The 19,133-nt window shown below is 43.2% G+C and overlaps 1 protein-coding gene across 3 annotated transcripts in view; it reads right to left on the reverse strand.

Moving 5' to 3' along the window:
* Window positions 1–19,133, reverse strand: part of ZNF652 (zinc finger protein 652) — a 74,648-nt gene that overhangs the window by 31,840 nt on the left and 23,675 nt on the right. For 2 of the 3 annotated variants that reach the window (XM_088443575.1, XM_088443576.1), the window contains exons 2-3: window positions 13,132–14,200; window positions 11,985–12,011 (exon numbers count right to left, since the gene is read on the reverse strand). In XM_088443575.1, coding sequence (XP_088299701.1) covers window positions 11,985–12,011; window positions 13,132–14,079 — 975 coding nt within the window. In that variant the 5' untranslated portion in view covers window positions 14,080–14,200. The remainder of the gene's footprint in view (window positions 1–11,984; window positions 12,012–13,131; window positions 14,201–19,133) is intronic. The other variant, XM_088443577.1, reaches the window with a different exon arrangement.

Here is a 19,133-nt window from a genome sequence, read left to right on the forward strand (position 1 = left end):
CCATCATGACGGCCCTGTACACAGCCCGAAGTTCTAATAAGTTGATGGGCAGGGATGCCTCAACCATTGTCCACCGGCCCTGAAAGGAGTGAGGACTGGTCAATGCGCCCCATCCCCGGAGACTGGCGTCCGTTGTTAGAAGTAGCCAGTACGGGATCCAAAAGGGGCGACCCTTGGTTTGGTTAGATGGCATGTCTGTAGCCACCAAGAGAAGGACAGATGCACCTCCGGAGAGAGTAAAATCATCTGAGCTCTGATACGGTGGGGTAATCCGTCCCACCTGGAGAGGATCAGCCCCTGCAGGGGCCTGGAATAAAACGGAGCATATTCCACCATGTCGAATGTGGATACCATGGATACCAGAACATGCATCACCTAGTGGACTGACACCCACGACGGCGGAGACATCTGCGTACTGGCAGCTGCAGCGTAGAGATCATTTCTAGAGTCAGAAAGATTCTCTGCTGGTGAGAGTCCAGAAGGGCTCCCAAATGAACCATCCTCAGTGAGAGAATTAGGGAGGACTTTTTCTAATTTATCAACCACCAGTATGTTTGTAGACAAGCAACTGTTAGTTGAAGGTGGTGGTGGAGCACTTTTGGAGAACTCACCAACAACAAGAGAAGGTCGTCCAGATATGGTAGGAGTCAAATAGCCTGACTACGCAGGTGGGCTGCCATGACAGCCATCATTTTGGAAAATACCCTTGGAGCCGTAGATAGGCCAAAGGGCAGCGCCTGAAACTGGAAGTGTTGTTGCAGTATAACAAACCACAGAGAACGCTGGTGAGAAGGCATTATGGGAACATGAAGTTATACATCTTGAATGTCCAGTGATACTATGTAATCCCCAGGTTCCATAGCCAGTATGATGGATCGTAAGGTTTCCATCCTGAACCTGGGAACCCTGAGAAACTTGTTCAGAGCTTTGAGGTTGAGGATAGACCGATAAGTTCCATTCAGTTTCTGAACCAGAAAGAGAATAGTAACCAGTTTGTCGTTGCGATAGCGGAACTGGTACAATGACCCCTGCCTGCAGCAAGAACTGTATGGCTTTCTGGATCTGCAAGGCCTTGGTTTGTCTGAAGGAGGGCCTGTGCAAAAAAATGGGTGGGGAGGCCTTCGAAGGAATGAGAGGGCATACCCCTGAGACCATTTCTCTTACCCAAGCATCCTTGGTGGTTTGACACCAGTACTGGGCGAACTGAAGTAGTCGGCCTCCCACTCTGGAGTCCCCTAGAGGGAGGCCCGCCCCGTCAGGCTGCGGGTTTATCCTCCTGTTTGGAGGCCAGGCGACTTGTGCTCCAGGCCTGTTTCTTAGGTTTGTCATTTTTCTTGATAGCGGACTGCCTAGGGAAGGATTGCCCTTTGGATTTTCCTTGGGTACAAAAGGAACTGAAAGGGTGGCGTCGCGGCACTGGAGGGGTGGCGGAGCGGCAGTGCAGACGTCCCACGGACAGTCTGCTGCTGTGCGCTCTAGTCGCTTGTAGAAGAAACTAAATAAAAGAAAAAAGCTTGCCCCCCCCCTGCAAAATGGTGACCCGACTCCGGCCGTGAATCAACGAAATTGAGGTGCCTCTGGCTCGGGGTATAGGGAGAGTGGACCCAGTGCATCCTGAAAGCTAAAGCTTTAACTGCATGGTGCCCGGATTAGTTCCCAACACCTACACCCCAAGGTCTCCCTGTGGAGCCTATGGACCCTGAAGAAGAAATTTGATCTTCCGACTTATGTCCAATGCAGGCTTTTATTAAATGCCACAACAATCGGATAACCCAAAACATTAACTTCGCTGGGAAAGGACTTGGGAAGGACACGTGTTCTACAGAGAAGGTTTTGAGGGCCTTGCTGTGCTTTCAGGTCACAAAAAAATGCTTATAAAGATTTATTATAGGTGCATGGGGTCCCTACCAGGATGCAAAGGTTCTGCCTCACAGTAATGCTGGAGGGAGTGTTGGGACATGGGTTCATTAATTCACATTTGGTGGTCCAGTTTTGGGATGACATTGCTAATCTCTTCAGTGATCTACTTAAGGTGCGGCTCTCCAAGGGCTCTATTTACTACAATCCACATTTGTAATGCAGATTGTAGTGTGATATTACCGACTGAATTCGCATTGCGAATTCAGGCAATATCACAGGGATTTACTACAAATCCCTTGCAGGGACAGAGCTTGCGAGGAAGCTGTCTCTGCGAATCCCCTCTGGAGCCTTATCACTGTATTTTCACAAAAAATACTGTGACAAGTGCACCCCGCATGCGCCAACCGGCCGCCGCTGCTACCACCCCATCGCCAAGCCCTGCCCCCGTTGCTAAGCCCCGCACCCCCCATGATCACGGACCCCCGCGACACCCCTCCCTTAATTATACTTAACTGCAGTTATCAGGCCTCCGGTGATGTCCTCTGTCGCTCCGGTCAGCTGACATCCCATACTGCACTGGGACCCTGTCAGGTGACGACCGGGCCCCAGTGCAGCATGGGAGACCAGCTGACCGGAGGGAGGACATCACCGGAGCCCCGAACTCCGGTCCCTGGACTCAGGTAATTTTTTATTTTTTTACTTTCTTTTACAGTGAATCAGCGTGTGGTCTGTTTAGACCACACGTCTGATTACTGGGGCTGGCTCCGAGCTCTGCTCTGCACGTTAGAGCGGAGCAGGAGTCCGGTAACCGGGGGAGACCCTGGATAACGCCACCTCCAGGTGGCGTTATTATCACAGGGCTTTCCCCGGTATTATTTCACATTTTATTTTTAGTAACTTTGGTCAGATCACAATTCCCATTACTATTATGGGAAATGCAATCTGCTTACTAAAAATAAGTGATATTAAGGGGTTGGAGTAGAATTTTACGAATTCTACTCCAATTGCCCTTTAGTAACTGTAGGTGATACTAAAATAATGTGAAAAGGGTGTGAAAACACCCTTTTTCACATTATTTTAGTAAAAATAATGTTAATAAATAGAGACCCAAATCTCTCAGGTTTTATCACCTTGGTTGCCCACTGGAGGGGCTCAACAAGTACACAAACTCTAAAACAAATCCTCAGTGCAGATCAGTACTTAGTGGCCAGGCACTGGAAGCACCCAGAATCTCCCAATTTAGCAACCGCTTTTCAACAAGATTTGGCAGGAGGCAACCATGGAGAAAATTGTCCATTTATGTTCAAAACAAGTCCCATAAATATGGTCAAATGTGATCAGAATATTTATAGCAGTAAAGCACCTACGTTTTGTCATTTTCTTTCTGCGAGTACCCCCTACCCTATAATGTGTATGTCCATTCATGTTTTTTTTTTTTTTTATCCAAATAAAATATTGTAAAGACATTTTAAGTAAGGTCAATTTATACAGGCATTTTACAGTGTTCTTTAAAGAGTGCACAATACATAAAGGAAGGGACTCAAATCATCAAAAAATTGTCTTTTGCCAGATTATTTTTTACTTTTTTTTATTTTTGTTTGCTTAGATTTTCTAAATCTAACATTTGGAAACTCCCATGCCTCTAGAAATCCTGCATTTGCACTTAGGCATCATTGGGGCCTGAGCATCATAGTGTATCTGGACTGCAGCCTTGCTAGCCAGGAGAAGATTATTTTTATTTACAAAAGTCAAGTGTGGGAGGTAAAAGAAGTGGGACTTGCAGGAAGGAGGGTGTTAGACTGAGAGGAGAAGGAGGCAATGTCTTCTCTGAAGAAAACTCTTTCTTTTAAGAAAAACTATAGTGACCGAACACCCATCCATGGCCAATGCTGGGGTCATGTAAACAATGTTATTGCCAGAGGGGAAACCAGAGCGAAATAGTTTGAGAACCTCCGACCTGTTATATAAATCATTTCTCTCCAGTAAAAACAAAGGAAATGGTACCCAGAGCCTAATCTCCCTATGTGCAGGACCAATGAGATTCAGCCCCCCACACACATATGCACAGCTCTTTCCCTATATGAGCAGGAAATGTTATTGTTGCTTGGTTGTCATGAAAGCATTGACTGATCAGTGACTTTTCCATTCAGATCATTGCAAACTAAGTATACACATCTTCCAACTGTCCCAATTACATTTCTGGACTTTTGCCCTGAAATGGTGACAGTTGGCAGAGATTTTCCACTGAGTGATGCCCCGTCACGATTAAGCCTAGGCTGGTAGTGGAAAATTCAGGACAACACAGATCTTGGGAGTCTTATCCAGCACTGCAGGGGTTCACATGCTCATTGTCATGTTCATGGAACCAGCTTGAGATGTGTGCTTTGTGAAATGGCACCTTAACAGGTTGGAAAAAGCAGCTATTAGAAGACTGTGGCCACTAAGGTATGCACATGGTCAGCAATACTACTCAGGTAGGCTGTGGCATTTAAACAATGCTCAATTGGTATTAAGAGGCACTGTGTGTAAAGAGAACATTCCATCATCATCTTGAACCACTGACACAATTTAGGATGGATTCATGGCTTTGCCCATTATCTCCTAAAAGAGGAATAGGATGTGATCTACTTCAAGGTTTGAATGTTCTGGCATTTAGAGATGTTGTGCATACAACTGTTGGAAAGCATGGGTTAGTTAAATTATTGTTGCCTTCCTGTCAGCTTGAACAAGTCTGGCCATTCTACACCGTGATCTCTCACTAACTAGACAATTTTACCCACATAACTGCAGCTCACTCAAATGTATTTTGTTTTGCACAACTCTCATGCAAATTCTAGAGACTACTGTATGTGAAACTCCCATTAGATCAGTAGTTTGAGATACTTAAACTACCAACAATCATTTCACAAAGTCACTTAGATTTAATTTGTACCCATTGTGGTGTTTGGCTTGAGCAACAACCAGACCTCTTGACTATGTTTGTATGCTTTAAGGCAAACCTTGTCAAAAGGTAGATTGCGATCTACCATTAGTTCATAGCACATCCTCCAGTAGATTGCGACCAAGTGAAGTAAAATAAACCTGAAACAGCTTATGGAGCCTCAGAAGCCCAGCTCCCAGGAGAACAGCTTGCGGGTGACATGAATTCACCTACGCGCTGTTAGTTGCCCGCCGCTGCTGCTGTCCACCCGCCTTGCCCCACAGAGCGTGCAGACTGTCATGGGGAGCGCTGTCTGACCAGCACATAAGCCCCTCACAGCGCCAAGCACATCCCAGACTGATCGCAGCGTAGTGCAGGAGCCGCTCCCAAAGGCAGTGTGGGGGGAGTGATTGTGTTATATGTGCGATAAAGGGGCTGCATGGTGACGCTGCCAAGGCGCAGCCTCCTCCTGCTGTTGTACCATGCCACCCCAAGCACCAGCTCCCCACCGCACACACCGACACTGAGTGACTGACTGATTTATTTTTTAAATAAGACAACTCCTTATTTTATTAAGCAGTGGATATAATTACAGTTTATTACACATTTATGGTATGGGTGGAATGTGAGAGATTGCAGATTTGTGGCAACTCTGTACACCTCAAAATGACCGGACGTATTTTTTGTTAGGTTTTATTTTTTTGTGCTTGTCCTTTTGTTTAATACTACTGTATTTTATGTATGCGAGAGCTGTTGGGAAAACAAAATCAGTGCACTTGTGAGAAGCATAGTGCCTCTGATTCAGAGGTGGGCTCTATGTATGCACGGTTGTGATTTCTTACAGATTTACATCTGCAAAATATGCAGTCACCGTCTCTAATGCCAGCGATCTCATCAGCAACTGCGATTGCCATTGTACAGTTAGGAGATTTTGCAGTAACAAAAATAAATCGCTCAACAGCGCAAACATCGGCATAGTGTCCACCTTTGAATCAGGCCCATTCACGCTGGTAGATCACCGCTAAGTGAACAATAAGTAGATCCCAAGTCACAAAAGTCCGGTCACCCCTGCTTTAAGATGCATACACACGGTACGATATCTATGAAAGATACCGATATCGTTCAACGATATATAGTTCATTTTTATGCAGTGAACGACCAACGATGCACATTCCCGCATGAACGATAACGATATCTATGATCGTCTGTACATTCAGGCCAACTTGCACGATATTGCCAACTTTGCCTGTTCAGAGATGTGGCAGGATAACTACACTGAATTATATCTATGAAAGATCTCTTTTGGTGCATACACACAGGACGATTGTCAACGATAACGTTGTACGATCTCCCAGGTGTGCTGGATGATCGATATCGAACATCCAGCACACCACAAACCCACCAACGACTCGTGATATCGACTAGGTTAGCCTGCATGCACGGGCGATGGGCGATACAGTTAACGTCCATACGTGCCTGCGCATCGCAGGTCTTTGGACACCGAAAAATGCACGAAATGAACAATATGATCGATATCGTTCTTATCGTCCATTTTAATCGTACCGTGTGTACGCACCATTAAAAAGAGATCTTTGAAAGATATCTTTCAAGTCAATGCTGGTACAGATCATACAGTGTATATGCAGCTTTAAGCCATATGATTGGCCGATTACGCAGGTAAGTAGTGTTCACTCTACCTCCGGCAGCAGGCAGGGCGCCGGAGCTAGAGAGGGCACTTCAGTGCGCGCACCCGAAAAGGGGGTGTGGCCATTGAAAAGGGGCTTGTCACCGCACATTTCCCCACCGGCGGGACACTGCGACCCACGGGTGAAGACGGCACCGGCAGGCTGTGTTAGCGGTGCGCTTTGAGGGCAGGACACTTATTGCCCTCCAGGAGGAGGGCAGGGCGCAGCGCCCCGCTAAAACAGCATAGCGGGAATGCTAGGTAAGTAATAAAGCAACCACTAAGTGTAAATGCCAGTTAGTTTTTGCTCACTTGCTCTAGTCAATAAAATAGACAGGCTCAGCAGGGTATCTCATAGTTCCCATTTAGTACTTTTAATTTAGGACACTTTCTAAGAATTGCTGGAAAGGACTAATGTGAATGATTTAATACTGTGCAAATTGGTGCATAACATGGTGGCGCTATATAAATAAGTAAAATCGCATACATCAAGGAAATAATGTTGCGAATTCTGCTGGAAACCAATTAAGTATTGTGTAACAGTTTTGTACTAATGAAGCTACTGGCGATTGGTTTTTCAGCATATATTAATGTCAAACCATATACTAGAAGCTCTAATCCTTTAAAATAGCCTGGCCAACCTGTGGCTCTCAAGCTGTTGGTGAAACTACATATGCCAGCATGCAATCACAGTTTTATCATTCCCTAATATCAAAACTGGCAGAGCATGCTGGGGCTTGTAGATCCACAAAAGATGGAGTGCCACAGGTTGGCCATGTCAGTTTTAAAACGTGAGCTATATTAATAAAGTCCACCCAAGCAAAAGTCCATGGGGGTAGATTTACTAAAGATTCTAAAACAGACAAGAGGTGGTGTTGGTCTATAATTTTCTATAATGCATAGAATGATAGACAAACTGATTGGTTGCTCTGAGTCTAGGCAATACCACCAACTGTCTGTTTCAGAAGCTTTAATAAATCTACCCCCAAGTGTTAAAAGTGGGTACACACCCGAAAGATATCTGCAGATCGAATAATCTGCAGATATATCTTTAGATGATGGTCGTTCATACACACTGAACGTCCATCATCTATCCGGCAGCCATGGGTCCTGCTGGCAGGGAGGCAGCTGCCGCTGTGTGTGTACGAGCGGTCTGCAGACATATCTGTCCATCGGATGTGCAGCACAGCCAATGCGATATGTCTGAACGACGTGGTTCACAGACATAATCGCCTGTACACAATGGATGACGGCCAGCAGATATATTGGCTGATCAATTGATTGGCCAATATATCGGCTAGAGTGTACCCAGCATTAGAATAAGAACAGAGGACATGTTTAATATAGTGCATGATCCCTAAAGCCGCGTATCCACTTGCCGTTTAAACAGAGCGATTGAACGATTACGACATCGTAATCGTTCAATCGCTCATCAATCGTGCATGAATCGGGCATGAAAATGTCGAAAACGACCAGCGATGCTCGCTCCCGCTGGTCGTTTTGGTATGCAGTCGGGAAGCCAGCAGGCCTAATCCCGACAGCAGGTTTCCCGACTGCTTAAACCCGGCGAGGGTTAAAGGACAAGCGTCTAAATCTAGACACCTGTCACTTTACCGACGCCGGGAGACTGGCATCCTGATCGAAGGGACGCCGGGCCCGGGTATGTTGGGTGGGAAAGTTACCGGAGGGGACTTAGGGTTTAGGCAACCCCCCGGGAGGTTAGGGTTAGGCTAGGGGAAGGGAGGGTTAGGCACCCCATGGGGGACTTAGGGTTAGGCAACCCCCCGGGGGGCTTAGGTTTAAGCGGCGTGGAAGGGGGGGGGGTTAGGTTTAGGCACTGGGGGGAAGGTTAGGGTTAGGCACCTGTAAGGGAGGGTTAGGGGGTAGAAATAGGTTAGTCAATACTTACCTTAGGACGAGTGGGATTTCCTCCTCTGCCGGGATGCCGCTTCTGGGATTCCAACCGCTGGGCATGGGTAAATCATACCGATTCCGGTCATTTTCCAAATCAATCTGCCAATAACGACAGATTGGGCATGTTCGGGGATGATGGAGGGTGCCTACAATGAACGACTCGGTATGTTTGAAATAAGCTTGTTGGTAACAAAAATAATTCCAAACCTGGCAATGCTAATTGTTTAACCTGTCACGTACTGGACACCAATGTATAACTGACTATAGGAACAATTTTACCACTATTGGCGTCTACAGTCAACATTTTAATTCATGAGGCCGATTCAAATAAGCAGGTAATTTTTGTTGAAATTTTATTTTTATGAATATTGATAAACATCTTAAAAATGTACCTGTAAAATATTAAATTGCAGGACATGTTATTTCTTCTGTATAACTAGTCATTTAAGATTAACTAAGTAAATTTTCAGGTAACAAAGTGGAAAAAATATTGGCACCTAAAAAATGATAGGGTTGAATCTCTAAGAAAAACAGATTAAAAAAAAAAAAAATGCAAGCTGACTGATTCTTTTCTAGTCTCTAGTTTAAAAGGACGAACAATAATAATAATAAAAAAATGATTATATATATATATATATATATATATATATATATATGAATGAGAGAGTTTAGTTTCAGGCACCAGGGAGGAAGGGTTAAAGTAGGGAGCGGGTCAGGATTCCTACCGACAGGTGTTGGTATCCTAACCCTGTTGGGATGCCAGCATTGGGATTTGACAACTGGGATCCCGAGCGCCGGTATCCTGTACCAATCCCTTTGTGACAGTGAGCAGTCAGGGATAAGTGTGATAGCAGGTGGTAAGTAGGATGTGTCATGCCACAGAAAAGGTGGGAGATCTTTCGAACTTCCAGATTGCAGTTTGAATGTAAAAATGCCATGCTACATATAGGAAATACATAATAGACATGAGGTCTCTTTGGCACAGGTGAACAGAGAATAAAAAAAGAAAATTGTATAGTTTACACTGTAGATATTTGAATGTTCTTCTTTCGATCAAAAAAACTTGTCTAATTTGGACAGAAAGTTTAAATAAATCTTTAACACAGAAATGTCAGTTCAGTAAAAAGAACTTCTAACAACGATCTTTTGTTTAAGCATTTACTTTTGGGGCTACTTTGTCTACACCAGAAAGACTTGGAGATAAAGTATCAGCCAATCAGATCCTAACTGCCATGTCACAGGCTGCATTTGAAAAATGACAGGAGCTGATTGGTTGGTATTTTATCTCCGTCCACTTTATCTCTATCCAAGGCTTCGTAAAATAGACCTCTTAGTATCTGCATGGATTCACTTCCTGGTTGCTGTAGCTGTGACATTGTGAAAACTAGTACTTTATGTCAATTATTGTCAATCTCACTATTATCCTAAAGTTGTAATCTGATAATGAAATTATGTTAGAAACAGACCAATTAGGCGAGTTATGTACATTCGGCACTAAAGCTGGGTACACACTATATGATACGTGACACAGCTGATGGAACAATGTGATGTAACGATACATCGCGCGTGTCGAACATACTGCACGATCCAGTGTACGTCGGCGCAATGTGTCATTACATGCCGCTTGTAATTGTACAGCGTTGTTCATTGTATCATACCGTCTGCTGTGCAGCACAACAGATGGGGCAATGCGCTGAATGATGGTAGTGAACTTGCAATTAAGCGTAAACACTATAAGATGTGTACAATATCGTTCCAATCTGCGTCAGAACAATAAATCTTAAGATACATTATATAGTGTGTATCCAGCTTAAGAACGTTCAAATATATACAGTGTTCAACAATGCTATTCAACATACCCTCCAGCTGTTGTGGAACTACACATCCCAGTATGCCCTAATAGCAATAATGTGGCAGGTACTTTTATCTAAATTCAAGGGAAATTTTGATCAGATATAAACTTTCACTGTTATTAAAAATCTAAATAGATAACTACAGAAAGTTGAAACACTACTACCCTGTAAACGATGAATGGGGAACCTGGGAGTTAAAACAATGAAAATGATTGGCTGAACCCTGGACTGCTCAACCAATTTAATGCTGATTATCCGGCACAGCACATTATGCCACTCTATTAAATAAGACCAGGGGTGTGGGAGGATTATAAGGAGTAGAGAGCCCTCAGCTGTACTAAATCTGAGAATTACATTGGGCCATTCTGGGCCTCCTCACTATCCTGGCCAATTTTCCTGTGAAATCTCAAAAGACCCAGGAGAAGGGTACAGGATATACTCCCCATCAGTCATACACCAAAGCAGAGTGGCATTAAGTAGGTATATTCAAGTTATGTATCTATAGGTAAATATTGCACATCAAGTGTCCTAATAAAGCTGGTGCAAAAGTTTCTAAAATGTATGTAAAAGTAGTATAGAAAAAATATATTTGATTATGAATATTATGCCGAATTGCAACACTAAAGTGGTGACTACCATGGGAGAAATTTGAAGTAGGAAGCAACCATCCTGGGCCTGAGTGGGCCACAATTATCAGCATATGATTTAGCAGTGAACAAAGTCCACAAATCAAATGCCAATTTACTTTTCCCATTCAAACTTCAAGGGTAAATTTCTGTTAAATGTAATCATCAGGTTTTCATGCAGTAAGTAATACAGCTACTCTAATGGAGGCACATAAGAGGAATTACAGGTAAACGAGTGTTGCTTTAGCAGACTATAAAAAAAAAAGTCCCATGGGATATGTTACAGCCTGCCAGATGCATGCTCTGGTGAGATTGCGACGAGTCTGGACAGTATTGTGAAAGTGGCTAGCCAGGTTGTTTTTGAACCTCACAGGCTATTACATAGGGCCCCATCCACACTGCTTCCCTTATACACATTTTACACCAGAGTATAAATGAATGCGACAAAAGGTATTCATACCAGGTCTTTGTTGACAAATTAAATACATTGCAACATAAATGATGCATTAAACACTAAACACAGCACAGCACTTTATGGAGAAAAAAATAATTTAAGGCTGTGATTTAATTGTTTCGGACGAACTCCGCTGGTCGCCTCTAGGGTTGGGCGCCCGACGGGCCAATTCAATTGGAGCTACATTGCCGTGCTGGGAATTGAATGCCCTCAGTGTTTTTATCTTTAGCTTACGAATTAATGATTGCTTGCTGATTACATACAAGTGAAAGAACATTGGAAAAAACAAACTGGCTTCTAGAACAGAGAATGGACCCACATAATCAAGTAAAGCTAAAAGTCAGAACCTTACATTATGTGCAAAATAGAATTTTTTTTTTTAGAGGTTAACCATTTATAAAAGGACCTTAAATAAATGGATTCGAGAAACCAGGCGCATATTTATATTATTTAATGGCAAACCAAAAATAATTTAGATATTAAGTCTACACATTTAAAGTGCCATTTACATTTTAAGGATATTTAGTAAAGTCTGCTTTCTATACACAAGTTTTGGCGTTGATTCTACTGTGGACTTGAGGCTAAAATAATGTGTATCCATCAACAGAACAATAAATACAAATAAATGCCCTGGGGGGGCCCATCATGGCTGCCTCCAGATGCTATTACTCACCATCTTTGGGACCAGATTACAGGAACCCTGTTTGAAGGAAAGAAGTTTTACATATGCGGTCTTAGGAATGACCATAATAAAAAATAAACATAACTGAACTATTGTTGACGGTTTGCAGTTAAAAGTGATCAAAGTAAGCATACAAATAATGCATTATGATTTGCAAAACTGTTCATAAAAGATTCTGTTTGGCAGATTCCTTAAAGTCCACCTAAAAGCATGGCCACAAATCTCTTACTAAATTTAAGTGTAATATCAACAATTAGTAGGGCTCAAAGCAAGCAGTTTAGAACCTAGAAGTACATATTGTTACATTAGGCAATTAAGTGGAAATGCATAATAAATTGAAAAAAAAAAAAACTTCCAAGACTAAAAAAATCTTAAAAATCTAATTTACATAAATGAAAAGAGTAAATAAATCAAGGAAAGATGTATTTAATTTATGTACTGAATGTAACAGCGGCAGCTTAGCGGTGATAGCAGCAAAATAGTATCTGTTGCCTGCCCATTGGAGGCAGCTATCTGTAGGTTAAGCCAGCGGTTCCAAAACATGGTCCTCAAGGCACCCCAACTCAGGTTCTAGAGATATCCATGGTTCAATCAAATTGACTAAAGGTACTAATTAAGTCACCTACAGTCAAGCATGGATATCCTTAATACCTGGACTATTAGGGTGCTTTCAGGACCGAGTTTGGGAATCTTTGGGTTAAGCCAATGTCAATAAGGACACAACCTACAGATTCAAAATTAACAATCCAGTCTACTGATGTCACTTGGTTCCTTGTAAATTTATAGACTGTATCATGAATATTAGTTCAGAAAACTAAATGTCTGCCTGCACGAGGAATGCTAAAGCTTAAGGGTGCTCTCAACTAGTCTGACCTGCTTTCTGTTCTGTGCCCTCTATGCAAAAGGAGGTCATAATGATCAAACACAGCTAACTTCCACAGAAGGATGCTATTAATGCATTGTGTATTTCATGTGCTGCATGTCTGTTATACTTCTTCCATTACAGTCGTCTTCAGTCCTATAATTCAAAGCAACTCGCACCTCTAACAGGAGTGTAAATGAACCTTATTAGCAAAAGACATTTCATAACACTCAGGTTGTATAATGTAACAGGAATAGTATCTGATGTTAGACATACCTGAATGTTTTTCTCACAGTCTGTCTGAAGATGGAGAGACAACTCACTTTCCAGGACAAACTTCTTGCCACACTTATCACAAATTTGCATCCGCCGATGCGTAACATTCATATGTTTTTCCAGATACCATCGTGTGTTGAAAACCCGAGGACATTTGTCACAGGTAAGGGTCTCTTTCTCCTCAACCTTTCCCTTGTCGGTAGGTGATTTAGGTTCTTTGGGAGTCTTCTTCTTGCGCTTGGGAGCCTCACTTTTAACCTGTTCATTATTGGGGTTGGCAAGTGTAGTTCCATCACTAGCCAACATTTTGGAGTTTTCAGTTTTTTGGTCCTGGTTCACATGTTCCATATTGGTCTGATCTCCAACAGATTGGGATTCATTTTCTTCATCCTCATGACTGTCCTGCTCATCCTCTCCAGATTCACCTCCCTCATCATCACTACTGGTTTTCATGTGGGAAGACTCCTTAGCAACCCCTTTATCTGCTTTGGAGACATTTAATGTTTGGTTATTAAGGTTCACTTCCACAATTATCTGTTCTCTCTTGTAATTCACATCATCCTCATCATCTTCTTCCTCGTCATCGTCGTCGTCATCATCATCGTCGTCCGATTCTCCAGAATTCTGTCTCTCTCCCTTAACAGGTCGAACCTCATTGGCTGGCTTAATGTCCCTAAAAAATGTCTGTTCTTGTTCAAGGAGATGTGGCTTGCCTACTTTAGTGTCCATCATAACTGAATAAGGTCCACCAGTCTCTCTTTTGAATTGCTTATTTGACAGATCAAGTTCTTGATTTGCACTATGGTAAAATGAAGTTGGAATGCCAACTCGCAATGGGTCATCAAGTCCCATCCCAGAAATGTCTGAAGCGCGACCATCCAGCAATTTTTGGCAGGAGTTGGCTGCCTGACCCATTGGGTCAGCCTGAAGGTTTGAAGGACGCAACATTTCTAAATGTTTAGAGTCACTGTAAAGTATATGGAAATATGTTAATAAGACACTTTTCTTGAATGCTGTACTTTAGGAATCCACGTTCAATCTAGACCTTATGGACTGTGGAAAGCCTTGCCTGCAAAAACAAAAGCACATAATTAGCTAAAATAACTATTTTGTTAAATGGGTACTTACTTAAAGAAAAACCCTCAACTTTAGCTAGGCTCCATCTATAAGGACAAAACTGTCAGCTTGGAAGCAGTGGAGGGTCCCGTGATGTAGTGAACTAGTCAGATGCCCTATACACTACAACCTAACTGCTTAAGGGGTCTATTTACTAAGTAGGGTTAGGAGACAGCGTGAAAAGAGATAAGGTGCCAGCCAATCAGCTCCCAACTGTCATTTTTCAAACACAGCCTGTGAGATGATAGTTGGGAGCTGATTGGCTGGTACCTTATCACTTTTCACGCTGTCTCCTAACACTACTTAGTAAATAGACCCCTAAGTTGCTAAGAAAGGTTTAGTCCAGTAGTGCTGACAACGCTCTCCTTTACAGTTATGCCGATCTGGCTTTTCAGTACGGCTACTGGGAGACTCCCTAGTGAGCTACACAGGGGAAAGTGGCTCTTCTTAAATAAAGTGTGCGTGTGTGTTTAGGGAGGGGGGGAATATCAGAGATAGTGTTCAGATCATAATCATGAACTCACAACTACCAAGCCAAAGTTTCAAATAAATGTTCCAGTGTACTAGGGGTAAATTTACTAAGATGGGAGTTCTATTCAAGAAGTGATGTTGCCCATAGCAACCAATTAGATTCTACTTCTCATTTATCTAACACCTTCCAGAAGATAATACCTGGAATCTGATTGGCTGCTATGGACAACATCACTTCTTAAATAGAACTCCCATCTTAGTAAATTTACCCCCTAGAGTCAATTAAAAAAGTATCTCCTCACATCATGAGACTTCCCTGTAATATACAGTTCTGTCCTCACTAATACACAAGTGTTGAGGGTACTGACCAGCAAGGTCAGCACACTCAGTATATTTCTATGTTCTGCTTGGAACATTTCTGTTCTAATCTAGCATGCCTAGTATGTCAACGTCTTAAACCAGCCACACATGCTGCTCGACCTTGATGTGCCCAATGTCTGTAAGCAAGTGCAGGTCGCCAAAATGATTGAAGTCTAACCATTCAATGTATGGGCCAAGACTAGGACCTCTTTTGGTAACCCTGGGGTACGGCAATGAAGTCTGGACTTAAACATTAACAATGATGATTTTGATCAGATTATGGGGCTAGTTTTAGAGGTCATACACTGCGCAATATGGCTTCTGATATTGCAGCAAGTGCCCAGTCACTATTTACAGCAGGTAAGTCACACTATGCAAGTCATCCAATTTATTGAGTATCCTGTGCCTTGAAATTCAAAATGCACTTCCCATTTCTGGCTAAAGTGGAGGGCTGAAAGAATAAGTTTATGAGGGAGTTAAAAATTTAACCCCTTTACAGACTGGAAGAAGAATCACTAACTTTAATTACATGTAGTAACTCTTTCGTGGTTGAGCACAAATTCCACCTTCACCCAACCTGGAATATTATTGCATTTTGTGCCCTTTGCAGATCAAGGGCCTGATTGAGATTTGGGAATAGAGTAAAGGGGGGTATCCACTTAGCGATTTAACCAAGCGATTGCACGATAACGACGTCATTATCGTGCAATCGCTTGCAAATCGTGCATGCATAGGGCATGTTTTGGTCGGAAGTGACCAGCGATGCATGTGCCCGCTGGTCGATTCCGACATCGCCCGTACATGCTGGTCAACCTGACGATCTCGTCAGGTTCAGCATGTGCGGGGATGAGGAATGTGCCTGGACTGAACGAGTGACCATTCAGTCTAGGTACATCACTAGATATACAAACGAGAGCACGATTGCAATGTCGTAATCGTGCTCTCGTTTGTATATCTGTAAGTGGATACCCACCAGAGGGGTGTGTCCAAACTGAAATCTAAATTGCAGTGTAAAAATAAAGCTGTCCAGCATCTGCAAAAGCAGCCAGTATTTACCTCGCATGCAAAAATGCATGTATTCCATTGTTACATGGTTTGTCCAGGTAAACAGTTATTCACTCTATATCAGGGATGGGGAACCTCAGGCCCGGGGGCCATATAAGGCCCTCGGGAATCATTTGGTCTGGCCCTCTGAGCTTTTTTTCTGCTAGCCTCATCTGAATAGCAGGGTGCCTAGAATGGCACCCTGTGGCCAGAATCTATGCAGCAGTGCCGCCTGGAGTGTTCTTAGGATGCTTCAGACAGTCACACCGCTGCCCTTACAGCTCCCTGGTGCATCCTCTGGATGCCCCAAGCATTGCTGTAATCACTGGCGATTGTGGCCCCGCCCCATGTAACATCACACGGAGGGGGCGTGGCCTGCACCAGGCCCGCAAATAATGTTATATATCAAAATGGCCCTCGGCATAAAAAAGGTTCCCCATCCCTGCTCTATCATGAGAGAGAGAGAAAAAAAAAAAAAGAAAAAGAAATACACAAAACACATAGAATATAGATACAATTTTAGTATAATCATTTCTATGTAAGTACATTAAATACACCGCACTGTTTGGGCGCACTAAAGATTTCTACTTGCAGCCCCCTGGGGATGCAAAGAGAAATCCGACCACAGTGCCGGGTGTGCGGCTGTTTTTCTACATAGCGCGGTGCTAACAGCCGCGCTCCCGGCACTTTGGTCAGAGAATGCCGTTTACTGCTCCTTAAGACCCTTGTTAAGCGCGATGACCGCGATAACCGGCATTCTCCAACCACACAGCGCACTGAATTGAATAGCTCTGGGATCTCGCTCCCGGCGCTATTCAATCTGCGTTGACTTGAATCGCCCCCAATGTAGCAAACTCAGGCATTTACTTCCAAAAAAAGTTGTTACATGACAAGAAATTAGACAACAAAACACCAAGTTGAAAACCTAATGCTGGGGACACACTTGTCGAAATATAATTCATTCAAAGAACGATATATATCTCAAGTGCATCGGTGGGTGTGTACACCTGATATATCTGTAAATTATGTCGTTCAGACCAATCAGGTCAGTCCTGCAACACAGCCAATGCAGATTTATCTGAAAGATATATCAGTGCATCAGCATGTGTGTACGTGCGACCAGCCGACCAACTGTACACTTGCAGCAGGGACTGCCAACATCTCAACTGGTTGGGAAAATTTAAATGTTATGTCAGCCCAGATATAGTGAGTGGCCAATGGTAAGTGTGTATAGCTTACCAACTGACCGATCTGATGGCGGACTGGTCTGCGGTCTGCTGAACGATCTGTCGTCTCAATGCGTACCCAGCATATTTGTCGGAAGAAACATCACAGGCAAATATATTTTGCCAATGAGCTTTTAATATATGGAGGATAACATGTTAGTTGACAGTAGCCCATAGCCAGTGACTGTTATAAGTGAAAGCAGGAAATTCTGAAAAAAATTCGTAGAACTGTGCATCTGTTTTGCATGACACAATGGATAGGTTAAGTACAGGGATTTAGTTAACCACTTACTTGGTGTGGTCGCATCGTCTGCCAGGCTGTGCGTTAACAGACATGGACGCAAAAATGCGACCCATCAGTAACGCACAGTGGGTGGCTAAAAGATGATAAACTTCCAGCATTTAATTTGAGGAAAATTATTAAAAGTAAGCAACCATAAAGTGAAAAGCTGCTACCAATACAGCCTTCACCACACTTTCTAAATAACTTTTTAAAAACTTCCAGCAGCCGCCAATAGCTGAGGGACCTCCTGGCCCCTCTGCGTCCCTACACCATACCCCAGTGTCTGCCGTACTACCTAATTACTGATCGCTCAGCACACAGTACCCCACCCATCCAGCGTCTGCAGAGAGGAGCAGCCACCGTGTAAATGTAAACTAACACCACTCAGCAACCCAGTGCGTACCTGGCAGATGCGCAGAGTAGCAGCTGTTGGAAATAAAAGTTGTGATGTAACAGACATCCATGGTCCGATAAATTGATGTCCAAAATGGTACATTTCAATGTTCATGTTAATAGTTTAAAAATGTTTTTTTATAAAAACATGCTGGATAAGTATTAAATAGATATTCTTGACCTAATTCAATCATTAAAAAAAAAAATGACAACTTCGGAGCAGTTGGGAAAAACAATTTGCCAGTTACTGTGGTTAAAACAAGACAAGTAATCACAACGGGATGCGGGTAATATCCCTACGATCGGGATGCCGACTGACGGAATTTCAATCACCGGCGTCGGAATCCCAACATGACTGGGGATGCAGACGTCGGAATCCCGGCAGCCCGATTGTAAGGAGACCAGGGCAAGGTAATTATCAGCCGTGTGGAAGGGAGGGGTCAAGTTTTAGACAGCCCACGGGGGACTTAGGGTTAGGCTGTGGGAGGGGGGGTAGGCACTAAGGGGAGAGGGTTAGGTTTAGGCACTTACCGGGAAGGTTAGGGTGCGGGGCAGGGAGGATTAGTATGAGGGTACAAAAAAAGGAGGGTTGGGGAGTAAATAGGACAGGGGAGCAGTACCTACTGTTCCCCTGTCAGGATTCGAACAAGCTGTATGCCACTGTCATTGTACTGACAGCCGGGATCTCCTCTGCCGGTATTTTATCCCGATTCCGTCACAAAGACTAATGTACTAGCAATATTTTCTAAACATTTTCACTTCTATCGCTTGTATAAAGTCTCAATGAGCATGCTTATTCTGCAATTCTAAAGCTTATTTCTTACATTCCACCTCATAAATAGTGTATTCTATACTGCTTTTCATAGAAGCAGTATTTCCACTGATTTATGCAGCCATGCAATTGCAGAACTCAAGCAACTGTGGGGGAAGGGCCCTTGGGCTTAACGGCCTGTGAAATAGCTGATTATTAAGAGAAATATAATCACAAAAGGAGAAGCCATTCTTTACAGAAACCCAATATCAGTCCATGGAGACAAGTCACATGGGGGAAAATGGGCCAATCAAAGCAATAATAAGCATCCCTCTTGTCTTGCAAGAACAGATTATAA

The sequence above is a fragment of the Taudactylus pleione genome, unplaced genomic scaffold (assembly GCF_031769625.1).
Source record: "Taudactylus pleione unplaced genomic scaffold, aTauple2 ptg000331l, whole genome shotgun sequence".
Taxonomy (NCBI): Eukaryota; Metazoa; Chordata; class Amphibia; order Anura; family Myobatrachidae; genus Taudactylus; species Taudactylus pleione.